The 16,254-nt window shown below is 49.3% G+C and overlaps 4 protein-coding genes across 4 annotated transcripts; 2 read left to right on the top strand and 2 right to left on the bottom strand.

Moving 5' to 3' along the window:
- Positions 1-834: 834 nt before the first annotated feature.
- On the bottom strand, positions 835-7,016 carry F5B22DRAFT_645352 (nuclear protein 96-domain-containing protein; the record flags this gene model as incomplete). Its single annotated transcript, XM_047978574.1, has 6 exons — positions 835-939; positions 993-2,606; positions 2,666-2,911; positions 2,988-6,631; positions 6,718-6,834; positions 6,905-7,016. The coding sequence occupies 6 exons, from the start codon at positions 7,014-7,016 to the stop codon at positions 835-837; spliced, it is 5,838 nt and encodes a 1,945-aa protein (XP_047832206.1).
- Positions 7,017-9,421: 2,405 nt separating this feature from the next.
- Positions 9,422-10,524, top strand: F5B22DRAFT_92258 (uncharacterized protein). Its single transcript, XM_047980693.1, has 2 exons — positions 9,422-9,865; positions 9,957-10,524. The coding sequence occupies exons 1-2, from the start codon at positions 9,677-9,679 to the stop codon at positions 10,425-10,427; spliced, it is 660 nt and encodes a 219-aa protein (XP_047832207.1). The 5' UTR covers positions 9,422-9,676; the 3' UTR covers positions 10,428-10,524.
- A 944-nt stretch (positions 10,525-11,468) lies between these two features.
- On the bottom strand, positions 11,469-13,840 carry F5B22DRAFT_92204 (uncharacterized protein). Its single transcript, XM_047980692.1, has 4 exons — positions 13,456-13,840; positions 13,311-13,380; positions 13,030-13,250; positions 11,469-12,964 (listed from the first exon to the last, which is right to left on the bottom strand). The coding sequence occupies exons 1-4, from the start codon at positions 13,526-13,528 to the stop codon at positions 11,610-11,612; spliced, it is 1,719 nt and encodes a 572-aa protein (XP_047832208.1). The 5' UTR covers positions 13,529-13,840; the 3' UTR covers positions 11,469-11,609.
- A 1,426-nt stretch (positions 13,841-15,266) lies between these two features.
- F5B22DRAFT_635572 (alpha-galactosidase A) lies at positions 15,267-15,940 on the top strand (the record flags this gene model as incomplete). The annotated part of the gene is made up of 4 exons (XM_047977166.1): positions 15,267-15,320; positions 15,383-15,674; positions 15,732-15,811; positions 15,842-15,940. The coding sequence occupies 4 exons, from the start codon at positions 15,267-15,269 to the stop codon at positions 15,938-15,940; spliced, it is 525 nt and encodes a 174-aa protein (XP_047832209.1).
- Between the last annotated feature and the right edge of the window lie 314 nt (positions 15,941-16,254).

Here is a 16,254-nt window from a genome sequence, read left to right on the forward strand (position 1 = left end):
TATGGAAGTGTGGACTGTAGGTTAACACTGAAACTACTCGCATTGAAGAGTGGCACAAGAGCCACGATATACTATAGGGTACTCTTTACATGAGGTCGGAATACGTATCTAAATCATCAATAGATGCCTTCGTGGGGAGATAAAACATCCTACCTTCTAAGGTATCTAGATATGATGTAGAAAACTCCAAACACGAAACGCGCGGCACTCTATGGACTCAAGAGATACTAGCTAGAATCAAGAGGGGAGCGGGGATATCTCTATGAGCTCCATGAACTAAGAGAACCCTTGCTATGCTTATTTGATGATTAATTATCCCTATAAGAAACTGAAATACTTCGTCGTCAACCACGAAATTAGCGCAGGCAAATGAGTTACAAGGATCTAGTTGACATCAATGATATATATATGCAATTAGGTTTTATGCTATCTACTTTGTTTTAAAAACTGCAACCCTTAAGGACTAGGTGACGCGACCATTGAAAAGCGAGATCACGCACAGCTATATATGAATAGGGATCGCTCGACAGCCAATTCAGTCAGAGCTTGCAGTCAGTTTGGCCAACAAAACTTTTCCTTATTTGGATCATACCACACACACGTGGGACTGACTCGTGATCAAATCGAGAACCACAAGCCAGCCCTGAGTAAGGCGTCCGTTCATCTCGGAAATAATTCCACACACGTTCACATGCTTCTCACGACTCGCACTACTGCCTTCCCACACATTCTTGGTGGTAACCACCCATTGTTCATAACAGCTCGTCATCGATCAGAATATACCCGCTAGAACCAAGTGACTCATTAGAACTAAGTATGCTGGGACTTGCTGACCTAACCAATAATAATGCGGTTGTAATGGGATAATGCTAAATCCCTAGAATGCTTTAGTAAAACATCCTCGGTCAATGGTAGATGCAGAATTCTGTCATAACCCAACTGAAGCAAGTTAGCGAAATATCCCGAGATTTCTAAAGAATGCGTTGTCTTACCTCTCCAGTTTTAGCCATATTAACAACTATCCGGGCGACTTCGGCGGCCATTTCTGTGAGAGCCGCATATTCTATTATGCCGGCCTCCGGGGTGTTGCCGTGCATTGCGGGCAAACCCTCAAGCAGGCTGTTGACCAGTAATTCTGAAGGTTCTTCGCCACGACGGTGGCAGCCTATTAGCTGGAGGAAGGCCATGTAGATTGCGCCCCCTACATTCCAATTGAGGACATACGATTGGCGGCCCTCAAATTGCTGAAGGACATCGGCTAACCCATCATAATTCCGTTCAATAATAGTTTTCGGAGCGACCTCTTTGACGAACGTCTGGTGAGCTTCAGCCCAGGATTCAGCACGAAGCAAGCATCTGACTTCAGCTACAGCGTCCTTTTTGGCACTTCGCATGTATAGAGCTTTGGCATGCCAGATCCATCTTGTCGGAACTTTGTAATCAATCACAAGTTTCCGGAATGCGGCTGAATCGTCGTTCCCGATCAATGCAGCATGTCGGCATAGGTGATCCTGGACAGCCCTGGCACGCGCATTTGCATCAGTGAGGTGCAGCAAGACAAAAAGAGCTTCAAGCCAGCTACCCTCGTTTGTTAACTGCGCTGCAAAAGAGATGGTAGCCGCGTCTGCCTTATCAGCAGCATTTTTGCCGAACGATAAACGACCAGTAGATGTGAGGGCTTGTCCTAGTTGCCAGCAAAGACGGTAATCGAGTGGCGACAGCTGCGAGTTCTCTGGCCGAAGAATAGCCTCAAGATCAGCCTGACTATCTGAATAGAGCTTTAAGAGGCCCCAGAGAAGGTCCTCTCTGTCGTTTTGATGGGTATCATCCCAGATGGGTGAGATGCCATGCTGGGCAAACCATACGATAGGACGTAACTCCTTATCTTGCTCAACATCTTCTCTGTATTTTTCGAAAGCCTCGGCGATGCTGCTATTGGTAGAGATTGCATACCAGAGTCTCAGCCCGAATGCTTGTTGCCAGTTCAGGCCAAATCTTCTCGATATCAAGAATGGCTCTGCACGGTCTTCTAGTGCTCCTTTGGTCCCTTCACATGCGCATACGTTGCCACTGAGCATCTCATACAGAGCTCGTATGGGCTGCGAGAACTCAGACAACACATTAGCATCGTGCCACTCTCGGAGTTGTTCTCGTAAATCTTTCTTCAGCTCATCGCTTGTTCCGATCAGGGAGACTAATGTAGCGAGACGAAAGTTCTTCCCTTCTAGGAGATGCTTACACGCCTCAGCTACACGATGGCCCGACAGAGCCGCCAAGGCCTTCTCCTCATGAGAGTGTGCCATGGCAACTGCTTTGTTAGTGCGGTCGTCTACCATGGATTCCCATAGTCGGGTGAGACTCTCACGACGAAGCTTCTCAATCGCATCATGATCACCCTGCAATTCCAAGGGGATCTTGACGTTATCGAATAGAACACTAGCAAGTTCCCAAACAAGTCGCTCATGGTCCTCAGCTGAGCTTTTGGATCCACTAACAACAGCGAAGTCCTTGAGGCTCAACCTAGGGTTCAGCTCTACGGCGGGAATACCATCGACGATGTGGACCTGTGCTAGCTTCGAATGGGCATTTATGGCCTTCGCAGACATCTAGGTAGCACCAAGTTAGCAGCTTTACAACATCTTTTCATAGTAATTGTTGGACCTACTTCGTTAGCGAATTTGGCGATACGGATATCCTGAGTTTCCGACACAATGCCTCCTTTCATGACAGTCATCAACCCGTTTTTCTCGGTTATGCGACCAGAACGGCCAAACGTGGCAGCGCTTGGCGCGGTAGAGAAAATGAGGGTACCACCAGGTCCCCAGGTAGGTCGCATTGTATTATGCCAAGTTCTGTCTGCAGGATTCATGTCATTTTCATCTATATGTTTCGTCAAACGTTTGTATGGCCACTACTCAGAAAAATTAGTTAGATATGCACATCCATATGCTGATAGCGCTTTTTGGTCAGGGGAGATAAGAACGAACCTTGACACCTTCCGGCCGAATTGAGGCCTGAAGATTCTCAGCAGGAGCTTTGGCTTTTTCAAACAGTGAATTCATAAGATCAATGCTGGTTGCAAACCCTTTACTGTCTGATACGACCCTTTTCTTTGTGGGCGACGCCCTCCTATTGTCGTCTATGTCTGAACGATACTTGTCCGCTTCATAGATGCTTCTGAGCAATGCCCGATCGCGTTTTTGGGGGCTTATAGATTTGCTGAGCATATCCATCCAGTCGTCACCAGCTGCTACCTGAACTCTTTGTGGCGTTGCCGAAATCTTGATTGCACGCATCCTTGCCCTCATGATACCAGCAGGGGTTTCAGGAGTAAGATCTGACTGGCTGCCTTCAAACGAGTCTCCGTCTTGCTCCGCGGCGAGATGGTGTCCAAGGTGATCACTCGCATTATCATTTACCTCAGACATCGCATATTCATTGTCCGTCATAGCTTGATCCAAAGGAACAAGCCCATGGTACGCAGAACCCGCGGAGCGACTAGCTAAAAAAGACGGCTTGGAAGCGTTAACCTCCGCCATCTCCGATCCGTCACTTTCATAATCGTATTCCTTTGGCTCAAAGGCGCCCGGAGGATGATGAGATCTTGTCGATCGGTTGAAACTGCTGTCAGGGCCAGATCCTACAGATGAGGCTAGTTCAGCTCCGTCCACAACGGCAGTCGACGCTTCAGGTGCAGCATCCTCCTCATCTTCATCTTCGCTGTCATCCAAACCGTATGTTGTAAAGTGTTCGACAGAGAAAGCCCACTCGCCCGAGTCAGGATTGTATTTCTCAAATTTGGTATCGGGAATCCTTTGGAGCCGTTGGACATGTTTAGAGACGGAGGTAGGCTTGCCAGTCCTTGAAGCGCGCGGATAGGCATTTTCTAGATTGATGAGAGCAGGTACGTTCAAACCTTTACCAACTGGAGGTTTGGTGCCAGGGTTGGGGTACACTGTCGCAGAGCGAGGCGCCAAGACGACAATATTATCATATATAGCGTCTAGATCTATGGAGGATAGATCTACTGGAACTTTGAATCTGACGTAACCAATGCTCTCACGCCCGACAGTGAAATCTGCGACCTTCTGGCGTTGGACGCGATTCATACTCTGAATCTCTTCTTTGGCTGGAGACATCCAGTAGCTGCCTGGCTCGCCGTCACGAGTGGCATTTGAGTTACGAAGTGGAGGTGAAGCAGCTTGATCTTCATGTACGATCGCAAGTTCATTACCCTTGACTTGCACCATCTCAGGGGTCGAAGAAGTAGCGTTGGATTTATTCTCATCCACGCCGTTTATAGCCCGGGGCCTGACATATCCAAGCTGCTCCGCGCTTGGAGTTGTTTTTGGTGAACCATTTGTGATGCTTGCCTCACCATTTGTCTGTACGTTACTTGTGTCAAAGCTGACTCGCTTCTGCAATTTACGAGCAGTGTTTGGAGTTTCCGGAGTTGGTTTGTCTTTTGTGGGGGTAGAAAATAGGTCGCTGCGAAGGTCCCTGTTAATAACAAGTTTCTTCACGCTTCCACTGTGATATGGCTTTGGCCCTGTACTAGCCGAAAACGCCCCAGGCACCAAGACGCTGTCCTCGATATTGAAGCTGCGCCTTAAATTACTGGTTGAAACACTTTTGCCCAGGTTGCGGGATAGGCTTCCACCTAATAGGCTCTGCGATAATGCGCCAGGCGTGCTGGCTACGCTTGATGGAGTGTTCGGTGAACCATACGTACTGTACGAGAATCCGAAACCACGTTTCTGAGGTGTAACAAGCCGGGGAGTTGCAGACTGGGGACCAAGCCGGTAATAAGGTAAGATTGACGGTCGCTTAGATTGTCTCTTATTTGTTGGTGTAGCCAGTGGCCCAGGGTTCACAGACTCGTTACTGCCGAAGTTGGCGAATAGAGAGCCGTATGCGTTAGGATCAGTGATGCTTGCTGTCAACGACGGTGCATTCGACTGGACTCCCTGGGAATTTCCAAACATGGAGCCTCCCATCGTACTGTTTTGAGGTTGCTGTGCAGTGGACCCACCAAATAGAGATCCTTGTTGCGTGTTCTGACCACCCAAGAAGCTGCCCCCAGCGGACTGTGGAGCTGTACCGAACAGTCCTCCTGGTTTCTGTTGACTCTGGTTGAGAGACCCAAACAACCCACCGCTCTGTTGCGGTTGCTGTTGCTGATTTTGGTTATTTTGTCCCAAGCTACCGAAAAGTCCACCCGCCGCGTTAGTGTTTTGTGTGGCCCCAGCATTACCAAAAAGTCCGCCGGTGGACCCTGCAGGCTTATTATTGCCGAAAAGGCCACCGCCTCCAGCTTGTGTATTGCTCGGCTGACCAAATGCGTTTGTGGTGTTGGTGCTATTACCAAATAGTCCGCCTCCAGTGTTGGTGGGAGCGCTGGTACTGCCAAATAGGCCTGTACCTGCTGGTTTCTGTTGACTGTTGCCGAACAGCCCTCCAGACTGCTGTTGCTGGTTCTGCGCGCCGAAACCACTAGTACCACCAAACGCGTTCGTGGTCTGTTGGTTGGCGTTCCCGAATAAGCCTCCGCCAGTGCTGTTATTTGTCGCGGTGTTACTGTTGTTGCCGAAGAGACCACCACTTGTATTGGTATTTGTACCGCCGAAAGCGTTGGCACTGCTGCCGAAACCACCAGTGTTCGTGTTAGCATTTCCGAAACTAAAGCCTGGCTTATTCTGGTTATTATTCCCAAATATCCCACTGCCGGTAGTGTTATTGGCGGTACCAAATGCACTTGTGCCTGTGCCGGTATTAGTACCAAACCCGCCTGTTCCAGATGTTCCGAAAAGACCGCCAGATTGAGCTGGCTGTGATGTCGTCGTGGAGCTGCCAAATAGACCACCAGTAGTGGCAGGCTTGTTTCCAAATAGCCCACCACCGCCGGTATTAGAGCCGAAGGCGCTCGTCCCGGTGTTGGTTGAGCCGAATGTTCCACCTGACGAGGCATTGTTGCCGAAGAGGCTACCCCCAGTTGTGTTCGTGGTCGAGTTACCAAAAGCAGAGTTGGTAGGCTGGTTAGTAGCACCGAAACTACCACCACCAAATCCAGTTCCGACCCCAAAAGTGCTGCTTCCCGAGGCACCGCCGTAACGACGGCCGGCAGCATAGTCTGCGAGTCGTAGCTCTTCTGCCGACCATTTCTTGTAGGCGTCTTGGAATAAAATGTTCTGGAACGAATTCTGAGCCGAGGTATTTGCGCCTTCTTTTTCTACCAAAGGTTGAAAAGTTGTCACATTGGCGGTGCCTGGCGGATCGCCCATATTTCCCAGGGCAGGACTCGCGGCATTGTTGGTTGTGTTGCCGAAACTTCCAAATGTGGAGGCTGTACTCGTGTTGTTGCTACCAAAAAGACCACCCGAATTGTTGGCTGTTGCAGCTCCAAAGGCAGGCTTGTTGGCGGTATTGCCGCCAAAGAGTGATGATCCCGTCCCTCCTCCGAAGGGACTCGATGTTGACGCATTATTCGTGTTGGACGCGCCGAAGCCACCGAAGCCACCTGATGTTGCTGTGGTAGAGCCCCCGAATAAGCCGCCACCTGCGGATGTGGTAGTTCCAAAGCCGCCCGGTTTGGCACCGAATGCGCCTGTGTTTCCGGTCGACCCAAATGCGCCTGAACATTAACGTTAGCGAGCTTTTCATGTCGAGAGGAAAATGCAAGATGGGAAATGAGGGGATGACAGGAAAAAAAAAACGTACTGGTAGTGCCACTGCCAAAGCTTGTAGTGCCTCCAGAACCGAAGAGACCACTACCACCAGTACTAGGGTTGCTAGTACCAAAGCCGCCAGTAGTGTTTCCGGTGTTGGTGCCAAATGCTGTAGGGGAGACGCCTTAGTCGAGGGGAAACCGGGAAAACAGCAGGGTTGAGACGAAGAGAGGACATACCTGATCCCGTGGTGTTGTTCGAGTTGCCAAAGCCACCGAATCCACCAGAAGCGGTGTTATTGTTGGTGCCGAAGCCGCCACTGCCGCCAAACCCACCGCCAAACGCAGACATGGTGCCTGGTATTGGCCAGTAAAGGGCACGCGTTGAGGGGAGTAGTTGTCAGTTGGCGCGTCTGACGCGTGAGGGTAGTTGAAGTGGATGAAACCGATCAGGTCGAGGGAGACATGGAAGGAAACGTCCGACGTCGATATCTGTGAACGAGTCGAAGACGAATGCTCGAAAATAGGAGCGTTAAGGGCGGCGGGCGGTTCGAGGTTGCCACGCGGTAACGCAGTTAGAGGGATGCAGTGGTCGAAAGTTTTTTTTTCTTCGGCCGAGTTGCGATGCCCGAGCCCAGACGTAGTATACTATGTATATGCGTTGCGCGGAGAGGAAAAAAGTGAAACTGATTATACTGAATGAAGGATGGAAAGAAGTGAATGCCAATGGGAAAGGGAATTACAAGAAGAAGGATTGTACGATTGCTGTGAGCCCGGGAGAGAGAGGGCGGGTGGTGGTGGTGGTGGTGGTGATGGTGATGATTATAGCAGCAGCAACGGCAGCTAAGAACCTGCTAGGCCAAGGTCAAGGAGTAGGTAGGTCAGTAGGTAGGTAGGGAGGTTGTAAGCTGGCAGGTAGCTTGTGGAAGGAGGTAAGTACTGTAGATTGTTTGCGAATTCCCGCGACGGGACTAGCAGAAAATAGAGGATAGTGGTAGGCAGGCTGGGCTGGCAGTAGACAAGGGAACAGAACAATGAAAGGCAAGTCAAGACAAGACTGTCGGTACCCGCTACTTAGGTAGGTATCCAGGTACTAGGCTCTAGAGACAGCAGGCACTGTATGTGAGTACATAGATGCACTCTGTAAGTGATGGATGCGCTTGGGTGAGTGGCGGGGACCAATGGCTCATGTAGGTACTATGGATGTACCGATTGCATGCGAGTCTACGCGCACTGTGGGCAGGTGCTGTACTATGTAAGCACCGCGATTGCGTGGGATTGGATTGGTGCGCAAATCTACCCAGTGGTCCAACCTGGAAGCCCGAAGCTTCAAGCTCTCCACTACGAGGGAAGTACGGTAGGTATCTAGTACGTAGGTACGAACACACACACACACATAAACACACGCGAGAGAGTGTCACTCGATTCTTGCCAGGCTGCTGCCAGCTGTGGAGTAATAGCACTACCTAGATCATAAATACACTCCAGTCACAAGAATCCCGAGGACAGCAAGTACATAGACAACCTATCTAGATACCTAGACAATTGTCAAGATGGTTAGTTGATAAGATTCATGATTAGGAATGATATAAGGATAAAAGGAAGTGCATCGTACCTAGACAAAGATTGAAGGTAGACAGACTCTGATTTCTGATGAGATAAAGGGAAAAAGGTGGCTGGATGTGAGAGGTGGTGGACTTATCTTTTATACCTACATACTACGTATCTTAGCATCTGCGCTGCGTCCTGCCGTGGTTGATTGTTCTCGATTGTTAAGCAAGGCAGACTGCTCGATTGCTGCCTAACACGATCAACCAATCATTCGCCTGGTGTAACAACACCTACGCTCCCTCGACAGGAATTCCCGACAATTAGAATCTTCAAGCTGCCACTGACATTTTATACCTACGTTCCTAAGATCCTTAGCAGTCGAGGGCAGTTAAGCTAGGTACCTACTTAGGTATACACTGTTGTAGGTGGTTGAGTAAGTACGTGGGGTGTTCAAGGATAAGTAGGAACCGTTCACCCGAAGTCTTCCACCTCATATAAAAGTACCTAGCGAGGTGAGCTGCATACTTACTTACCTACCAGGTACATGTGTAGGTGAACATATACCCAATAGGTATCGGTTCTTTTCAATACCATGAGATCGATTCAAGGCTGCATAGCTGGGAAAGCGAGAGTGTACATGCAGATATATCATAAATTTCATATCTAAAGTACTGGTACTGTGTACTTACTGTACTTCGTACGTTGTGAGCATAGGTATCACTGTAAAGGCCAGTCATTCCATTGAGTGTCCCTTGGCGTTCAAGAAACATAAAAATAAAAATAAAAAAAATTAGAGAAAAAAAAAAACGCGCCCAAGACCTGCACCGACACTTTCCACCTCGACGCGCTCTGGTCGCGGTGGGCCAGACCCTACCCAAGTAGGTAAGCAAGCTAGATAGAGCTTCAGCTCCCCGGCCCCAGCCACTTCGTTCCTGGCTGAACACTCCCATCCCATGCGCCTATTCCCTATTCGCGAAAACACGCGTGAGGAACCAGCGGTCGGATGCTTTCTCACGATACCACAATATTGCAGCACGTACCTACATCATTGCTTTGAACAACCTATTCTGGTTTGAACATACTTCAAACAATTCCACCCGCGCCAGTCGCAAACCGCTATGGACATTGCTTCATTGCACTTTGGAACAACATCACCCTACGACGATACCCAGCCAGCTCACTGTTAATTGATCGCCTGCTTGCGCATTCCTAGCCAGCTATTTACAGCCGCTAAAGCTTTGAAGGCCGACTTCAGCGCGTCTATCTTGTGTTTCGATATAACTCGCTCTGTCTTCACCCTACCATCGATAAACGACCCTGTGCCCGAGACTTACTACCTCAACCCATTGGAAAAGGGCAAATTTCCAAATCTGTCTGCATAACTGTACCAAGCTTCGTTGTGGAAATTGTTTTAATAAAAGACTTGGCTCCACGGAGTCCTAAGCGCAGAGCTTTCAAAACATGATGGCATCGGGGATGAACAACTACGCGGGAGCGAGCATGAATGAGTACGCCGGCATGCACGGTGCATCGATACGCGCGGGACCATCGCGGTCAACGACGCGCTTCTCCGGCGCAGTGCGGAATCCAGAACACGCGGACCTGTGGGATCAGATAAGCGACGAACACCGAAGCGAGATCAACGATTGCGTAAGTGGCTACCGCCTGCATGAGGCTTGCATGATTATGTGCCGCGAGAACGAGGAGCACAAAGAGCTAACTAATCTCGAAATCCGTACAGTTCCATCTATTCGATATGAACAAAGACGACCAACTTGATTTCTCAGAATTTCGTTACGCGCTACAAGCGCTTGGCTTCAGCAACTTGTCGCGTCCAGATCTAATCACAGCCTTCAAGTCAGCAGCCCAACCCAAACCCGATTGGAAGCCATTGCCATTCATACCCGGCCAGCCACAACCATCCACCACGCCCACCGTCGTCGACCTGAGGTTATCGCGCGAAGGGTTCCAGAGCATAGCCGCCAAGTATATCGCGCAGCGGGATCCGCGCGAGGAGCTGCTCAAGACGTTCGTGTTGTTCGACAAGGGCACCAAAGGCATGATCACCGTGGACGACTTACGCACCGTCGTGAAAGAATTAAATGAAGATGTGCCGGAGAATGAAATTCACAGCATGATCGAGCAATTCGACATTGATGGTAAAGGCGGCGTAAGTCGCGAGGAATTTGTTGGCATCTTTCTCGACAGGTGACCCGAAATAGCCTTTGCAAGGAAAAAAAATAAAATAAAATAAAATGAATAGGCAGTAAAGGCAAACACTTCTCGACATGAGGGTCTGCCAGATCCTCTATCGACTATCATATCTCCATCGACCAAGCGGCAGGCCGAGAAAGAGAAAATAATGAGAGGCATGAGAGAAAAGACAAGGCTACCGACGCCCATAAATGCCAGCTCAACAAGTCCTCGCGAACAGCATCATTCTGCCGAGACAGCCGCGCCGCGTCAAGGCCGCCACGCCCCTAGAGCGCGAGCCCCGCAGACGCGTCCCCGAGATGAGAAAGGCCCACCCTTCGGCCCAAAGAGCATCAATATCCATTTCTACCGAGCGGTGCTCAAAGTAGGAAGCGACTCAAAAAAGGGCCCAAGTGAGAACAACAGGGCAAACCATCAGAGAGAGACGACGACAATGAATGACTGACGAAAGATTCTGAAACGTTGTATATACACAGCCTCCCCTTTTTGCGTAGACTAATACCATAATCCAAAGTAGGCAGCTTAGAATAAAGGCTTCCCATCATGTTCTAAAATAAAAAACAACCGCAATCTTCTCATCCTTGCGCGTCTCAGCAGCCACTTATATACCGTAGAGAGTTTATATCTATCCGGCTAAACCACACAAGAGACCAGCATATAAACAACCCCGAAGCCTTCGACAAATAACACCATCGAGCATACGCAACGATGTAAGCAGACAATTTTGTGCCGCCTAAGTGATACATTCGCCCTCTTAGACTTTCTTTCCACTTAAAAATTTTTCTACAAAGTAAAACCCATTCGGGTGACAAAGGCGATCCCCGCAGACTGGACGTAGTTGTAGATTGGTATCCTACTGCCTGCCCTAGTGTACAACTCCCCAACCGTTGTCCGTACATAACACGGTTTCTCACTTTTCGCCCCTTATTGTCCTTCGTGGTATACGAATAACCCTCCAACACGCCCGAGAGTATCAACTCAAAACAAGGTGCAATAACGGCTCACCTGAGGATAGGCTTCCTCCTGACGAATCCGCCGTTCAGATAGACGCAGAAACACTAGGATCAATGGAGATGCAGAAAGCGATCTCGACTCATTGCTTCAATAAAGGCGTAGCAGGGTACTACCCATCTAGAACAGCGAGCGGCACCCAGCGCCCAATTCCAATGGACCGATAGGTCTAAAATTGTATCAGATCTTGTCCCTGTTGGTTGTTTTGCTGCTGTGGGCGGGCCGCGAAGGGGTTGTTCCCACCACCATAGCCGTTCGTACCCATCATGGCAGGGCCAGTAGCGGCTGGCATTTGTTGCTGATTATATGATACTTGGGGCATACCGGTGAATTGTGTCCTTAAGAAAGGGTTGTTACCGGTGGCCTCGGCGGTAAGTCTCTGCGCACCAGCTCCAGCTGAATTCACAAAAGTGCCAGGCGCGGTGTGCTGAGCTGGGATTCGCAGATCGCCTGTATTTCCGAAACTGTCCATTCCGTCACCGCTAGCCAGAAGTGCATTGAGCCTTTGTTCATGTTCGTTCATAGGCCTATGAGGTTGCTGCTGCTGTGGTGAAGGAGACTGGAATGTAGGCTGCGGGGGTGGTGTATATGTCTGCAATGTTTTCTGTTCAGGAAGGCTCTGGAGAGTATTGAGAGTTGGTATGGATGGAGCTTTAGCAGTACTTGGCCGCCCAAAGCCGGAGGCGAATGGGTTGTTTGAACCGGTCGGCGTTGCTTGCAAAGGTGACTGTACGCCGAGGTGAGTGTTGTTGCTTGCCCAAGGGTTATTGCTTCCCGGTTGCGCAGTTGGTTCGGGAGACGAAGTCTGATTTGATTGGAACGATTGTTGCGTTTGCGCATAGGGGTTGTATCCTGTCGGTTGCATCGAAAAGGCTGGCTGTTGATTTTGTTGGGTTTGCTGATTATAGGGATCATACATGCCGGTCGGTTGTTGTCCAAAACCATTCGAGTAAGTATTATTGTTAGGGTATCCGGTGTAAGTGTTGCTCACGAAGCCTGTCTGCTGTGGGTGCATATATTGACTTTGATCAATCGGGTTTCCTAGCCAATCGACATTGTTACCCTGCTGGTAGCCCATGTTCATGCCAGTGGGCTGAGGTTGACTGCTTGGGGCAGGGTCGCCAAGGTCAAAAAGCGAGGAGGCGTTGCTTTCTTCCAACTCTCGCCTGCGACTTTCTTCTAGATCACGTTTTCGACGTTCATCCTCCTCTCTGCTAAGCTTGATCGCTTTTGCGAGATCATCGTCATCATCGCCAGCCCCGGAGTGGCGACCTTCACGCCTTTTCCTATCTTCCTCTTCTTGGTACTTGCTCGCTTCAATTGCTAGTCTGTACTCGGCATCCTCCTCCTCGTTGAATTGCCGGGGAGGACGTTGCTGTCGCTGACTACCCCCAGGGACAGTAGCTGGGGCGAATTCCTCGATGCCAGTGACGCGAGACTTCCAGGTTTTTCTATCGCTTCTCTCGGCACGCAGTCTTTCTTCGTCAAGGATCAAGGCCGTGAGCTCCTTTGCCGCCACGCGAACTGCTTTCATTAGTATGCAATGCACTGTAGTTGCAGTCAAAGGACAAAAAAAAAAAAAGACGCACCATTCTGGCCAACGTCTCGGCCCTCTTCATCGACGTAAACGAACTCGCGGAGTGTTTTGATGATGTAGATGTTTTTCCGTGCCCATGTCACGACCAGCTCGGAGCCTTCATGTAAACAGTAATCGAGAACTTTCAGGGCCTTCAGCACATGCCTCCAATTCTTTCCCTTGTCGTTTAGTCGCTTGTCGAGCATATCTACTATATCGTAGAACTCAGTCGATCTGTGAAATTGTCAGACCAATGGCATTGGCCACTGGATGTATTTTCTGATGGTTACATACGAATTGTAGGTCATCTGAGCGATCTCGCTCATCTGAGTGCCGGTCGGGCCCCATGGGTCATTACTTGTTGCTGAACGCGATGCACCATTAGCACACATGACTTCAATTCCGACAAGTGACCGCAAGGCGGCGCGGGTAGACGAACCTTCGCGAACCTTCACCTGGACACTGGAATACCCTTTGGTGACATTTTTCACGCTTCTCATTACCTTCGACATCTTGCCGGCGTTGTCTGCGGAAGACGGCGGGAGGGCGGGCTAGGCAGTGAGCTCGTAGTTGCAGCTCGCACCTCGTGGGGCGTCTGCACTCGGTCAAGGTGTTGATGTTATCGTCGGTGAGCCTCTGGACTGGCGCGATGGATGCGCAATCGGCAACAGTGGATTAGATGTGTGGTTGGGGAGGGTATCGGGCGCAGTGGTGATCAGGCGACGGTTGAACTGGGTTGAATAGGATCGGGATAGAGCTCTATAAGCGAAGACGTAGTCGAGTTTATCGAGGTGCCTGGCTAGGAAACAACGCGAACCGCCGGAGCCGGCAGCAATAGAGGGAAATGTGGGATTAATTGTAGGGACGAGTCGTATTTACGGAGTTGGGATAATGAACGAAGAGATGAATCGAATGAATGATGGCGATGAGGTTGGGAGGGGAGACAGCCGAGCGCCAAGCCATCTGGCAGTAGGGAGTCGACGCAGCAGTTCCAGCAGCCCCTAAGAGCAACAACGTAATGCTCGTCTTGGCGCTGGGTTCTAGCGGGAAATTTGGAATGGCGTGGCCTACTGTTTGTCGCTAGGTCTGCAGCAAGGTGGAGGAGGTACAGGTACCTACAGGTATAGATACAGGTACCTACTTATGTGTGAACCTTGTGTAGGCAGTACTTACGCACCTACGTACATGTATAATAAGGAGGTATCTGATCTGATACACATATATGTAAGTATATAAGAGGTATGTAAGTATGTACATGTGGTAAATGTATGTGCCTGTAGCTTGGTTGGAACTGAGTACGTCAGTCGGTAGCTTAGCTGGAGAAATGCGTAATACGAAGTGCGTCATGTACCAGACAGGTAGTAGGTATTAGGTAGGTACCTGGTATATCATGGCATACCTAAACCGGCCCTTACGAAGTACAGTGAACTCAACCAGTGGGCCTTACGCCCATTCATATGGAAGGGAAAATGTATACTTCTGCAGAGGGTAGAGGCATAGAGTAGGTTAGGTAGGTGATTAAATTATACTCAGCAGCGTTACAGGACTGTAAATAGCTGCTGACTCCGATTTGTAGACGTAGGCGCCAGCAAGTTGTGAAGCCAAGGACAAAGGTTGACGCAAACTTGTCTTTTTGTTTGTTGGGAACAGTAACTGATAGTCCTCCTGCTATGTAATATTTCCTGATTAAGTCTTGTATCGCCTAACGCTTCAATATTCCACTATAAAAATGGTCATTATACAATAACTAATTATAACACTAGTAGTGTATATATGATTGCAGGAGAGTGCCATTAACACCAATTTGATAACGTTTAACCAGCACCCCTAATTATATTGATTTAGTGACAGCCAAATGCCGGAGGAACTAGACTAGTAGCCATACAAGTTTGGCTCTTGCAACTGGACTGTTAGAAACGAACCTGTTCAAGATAGCATCGACACGCTAGACACAGAATAATACCGTCTTCTTCAGATCTTTGAAAATAGGCGCGCCGCGGCCAGCCTGGTAAAACTAATTAGGTAGTCCGCTCACATGGCTATGTAGTAGGTGAACCAAGTGGCTTTGCCATCAACTGAATCAAAACGCGCTCTACCAACTGTATATTAATCTCTGAGCGCTGGTCAGCTACTCAGTGATGGAGCCGCCCGTCGTTGACTCCCACTTATGCTTTGCGCCGGACACGACGAGGGCTATCCTAACTAGCTTCATAGAAGTAACTCTCCCAAGAGATTTCTAACGATGAAGGGATGTACCGCATCCGCAGTGGGCAGCATGTCTACTACCTGACCATCTCCACCGATGTCTTCGATGAAGACAGGATGGCTCTTTTGTTATAACTGCTAACCACGATCCTTTGCAAGAGATTACATTCATCTGGCACGAGAAGCAGATTGGCGTGCTGTCCCTGCTGCGAATGAAACGCCTTAGATACGGCGTCTTTGAGACGCTCTATGAAGGTCGAGTAGCTATTGCCAAAACCGCCTGCTTTGAGTGGCAGATTCCGAGCCTCACCGGCGAGACCTGGGCATATTACGTCTTGATTGAAACTCAACGACCCAGTGATAACCCTCTCATTGCGCCGGAGTTTCTGGGCCACTTGACGGAGAATGGCCGCGTGATGTGCTTCCTCGTGGAGAATTGGAAAGCAGATTTGCGTGCTCAGATAACATAACGTAATACGCGGCTTTATTAAAAAAAGTTGCACGGATTAGGCGGCCTAGGACTTGTGCACGGAGATGTAAACCGGTATAACTTCATTGTTGAAGAATGTTGTCGTGGATGTGTTCGTCTGGTAGACTTGGAGTATGCATAAGATTATGAGGAGAGACTGGCGCATACAGAACTCGAGTCACTTCCCGCTGAGTTGGCCGAGGAGACGGGACACGGCTCTACCATTACTAGGCTGGTTATTCAGCCATGATGGCTAAATAACCATTGTTTCCAATTTGGACAGGAGAAAGCCTCTTCGGACGAAAGCGAAGACGAAACTCGGTAGAGAAACAACCAAGAGGAAATGGCATGCGATTTAGCAATTGCTTTGTTGATCATCGGGGCCATAACCACTGTTTTTCAGTTGAAGGAAAAAAAAAACTCACTGCGAATATACTGTATCTTACGCATCGTGACCTTTCTGGTCACGGTATATAGTAAATGCGTGACAGGTAAGGTGATAGAACTCAAGCTTAGACTGTGTAGCATAGCTGGTAGTGAACCTACCGCATGTCCGAGCAGGAT

The sequence above is a fragment of the Xylaria bambusicola genome, assembly GCF_022495145.1.
Source record: "Xylaria bambusicola strain CBS 139988 unplaced genomic scaffold F5B22scaffold_14, whole genome shotgun sequence".
In the NCBI taxonomy this organism is placed as follows: Eukaryota; Fungi; Ascomycota; class Sordariomycetes; order Xylariales; family Xylariaceae; genus Xylaria; species Xylaria bambusicola.

Excerpts from the sequence above, each read along its gene's own strand:
- F5B22DRAFT_92258 (XM_047980693.1), top strand. The coding sequence starts at position 9,677 with ATGATGGCATCGGGGATGAACAACTACGCGGGAGCGAGCATGAATGAG. Across the intron at positions 9,866-9,956 it reads GAAGCGAGATCAACGATTGC|TTCCATCTATTCGATATGAA; the intron begins GTAAGTGGCTAC and ends AAATCCGTACAG.
- F5B22DRAFT_92204 (XM_047980692.1), bottom strand. The coding sequence starts at position 13,528 with ATGTCGAAGGTAATGAGAAGCGTGAAAAATGTCACCAAAGGGTATTCC. Across the intron at positions 13,381-13,455 it reads CCAGGTGAAGGTTCGCGAAG|CAACAAGTAATGACCCATGG; the intron begins GTTCGTCTACCC and ends CATCGCGTTCAG. Across the intron at positions 12,965-13,029 it reads CCGAGACGTTGGCCAGAATG|TTCGCGTGGCGGCAAAGGAG; the intron begins GTGCGTCTTTTT and ends TAATGAAAGCAG.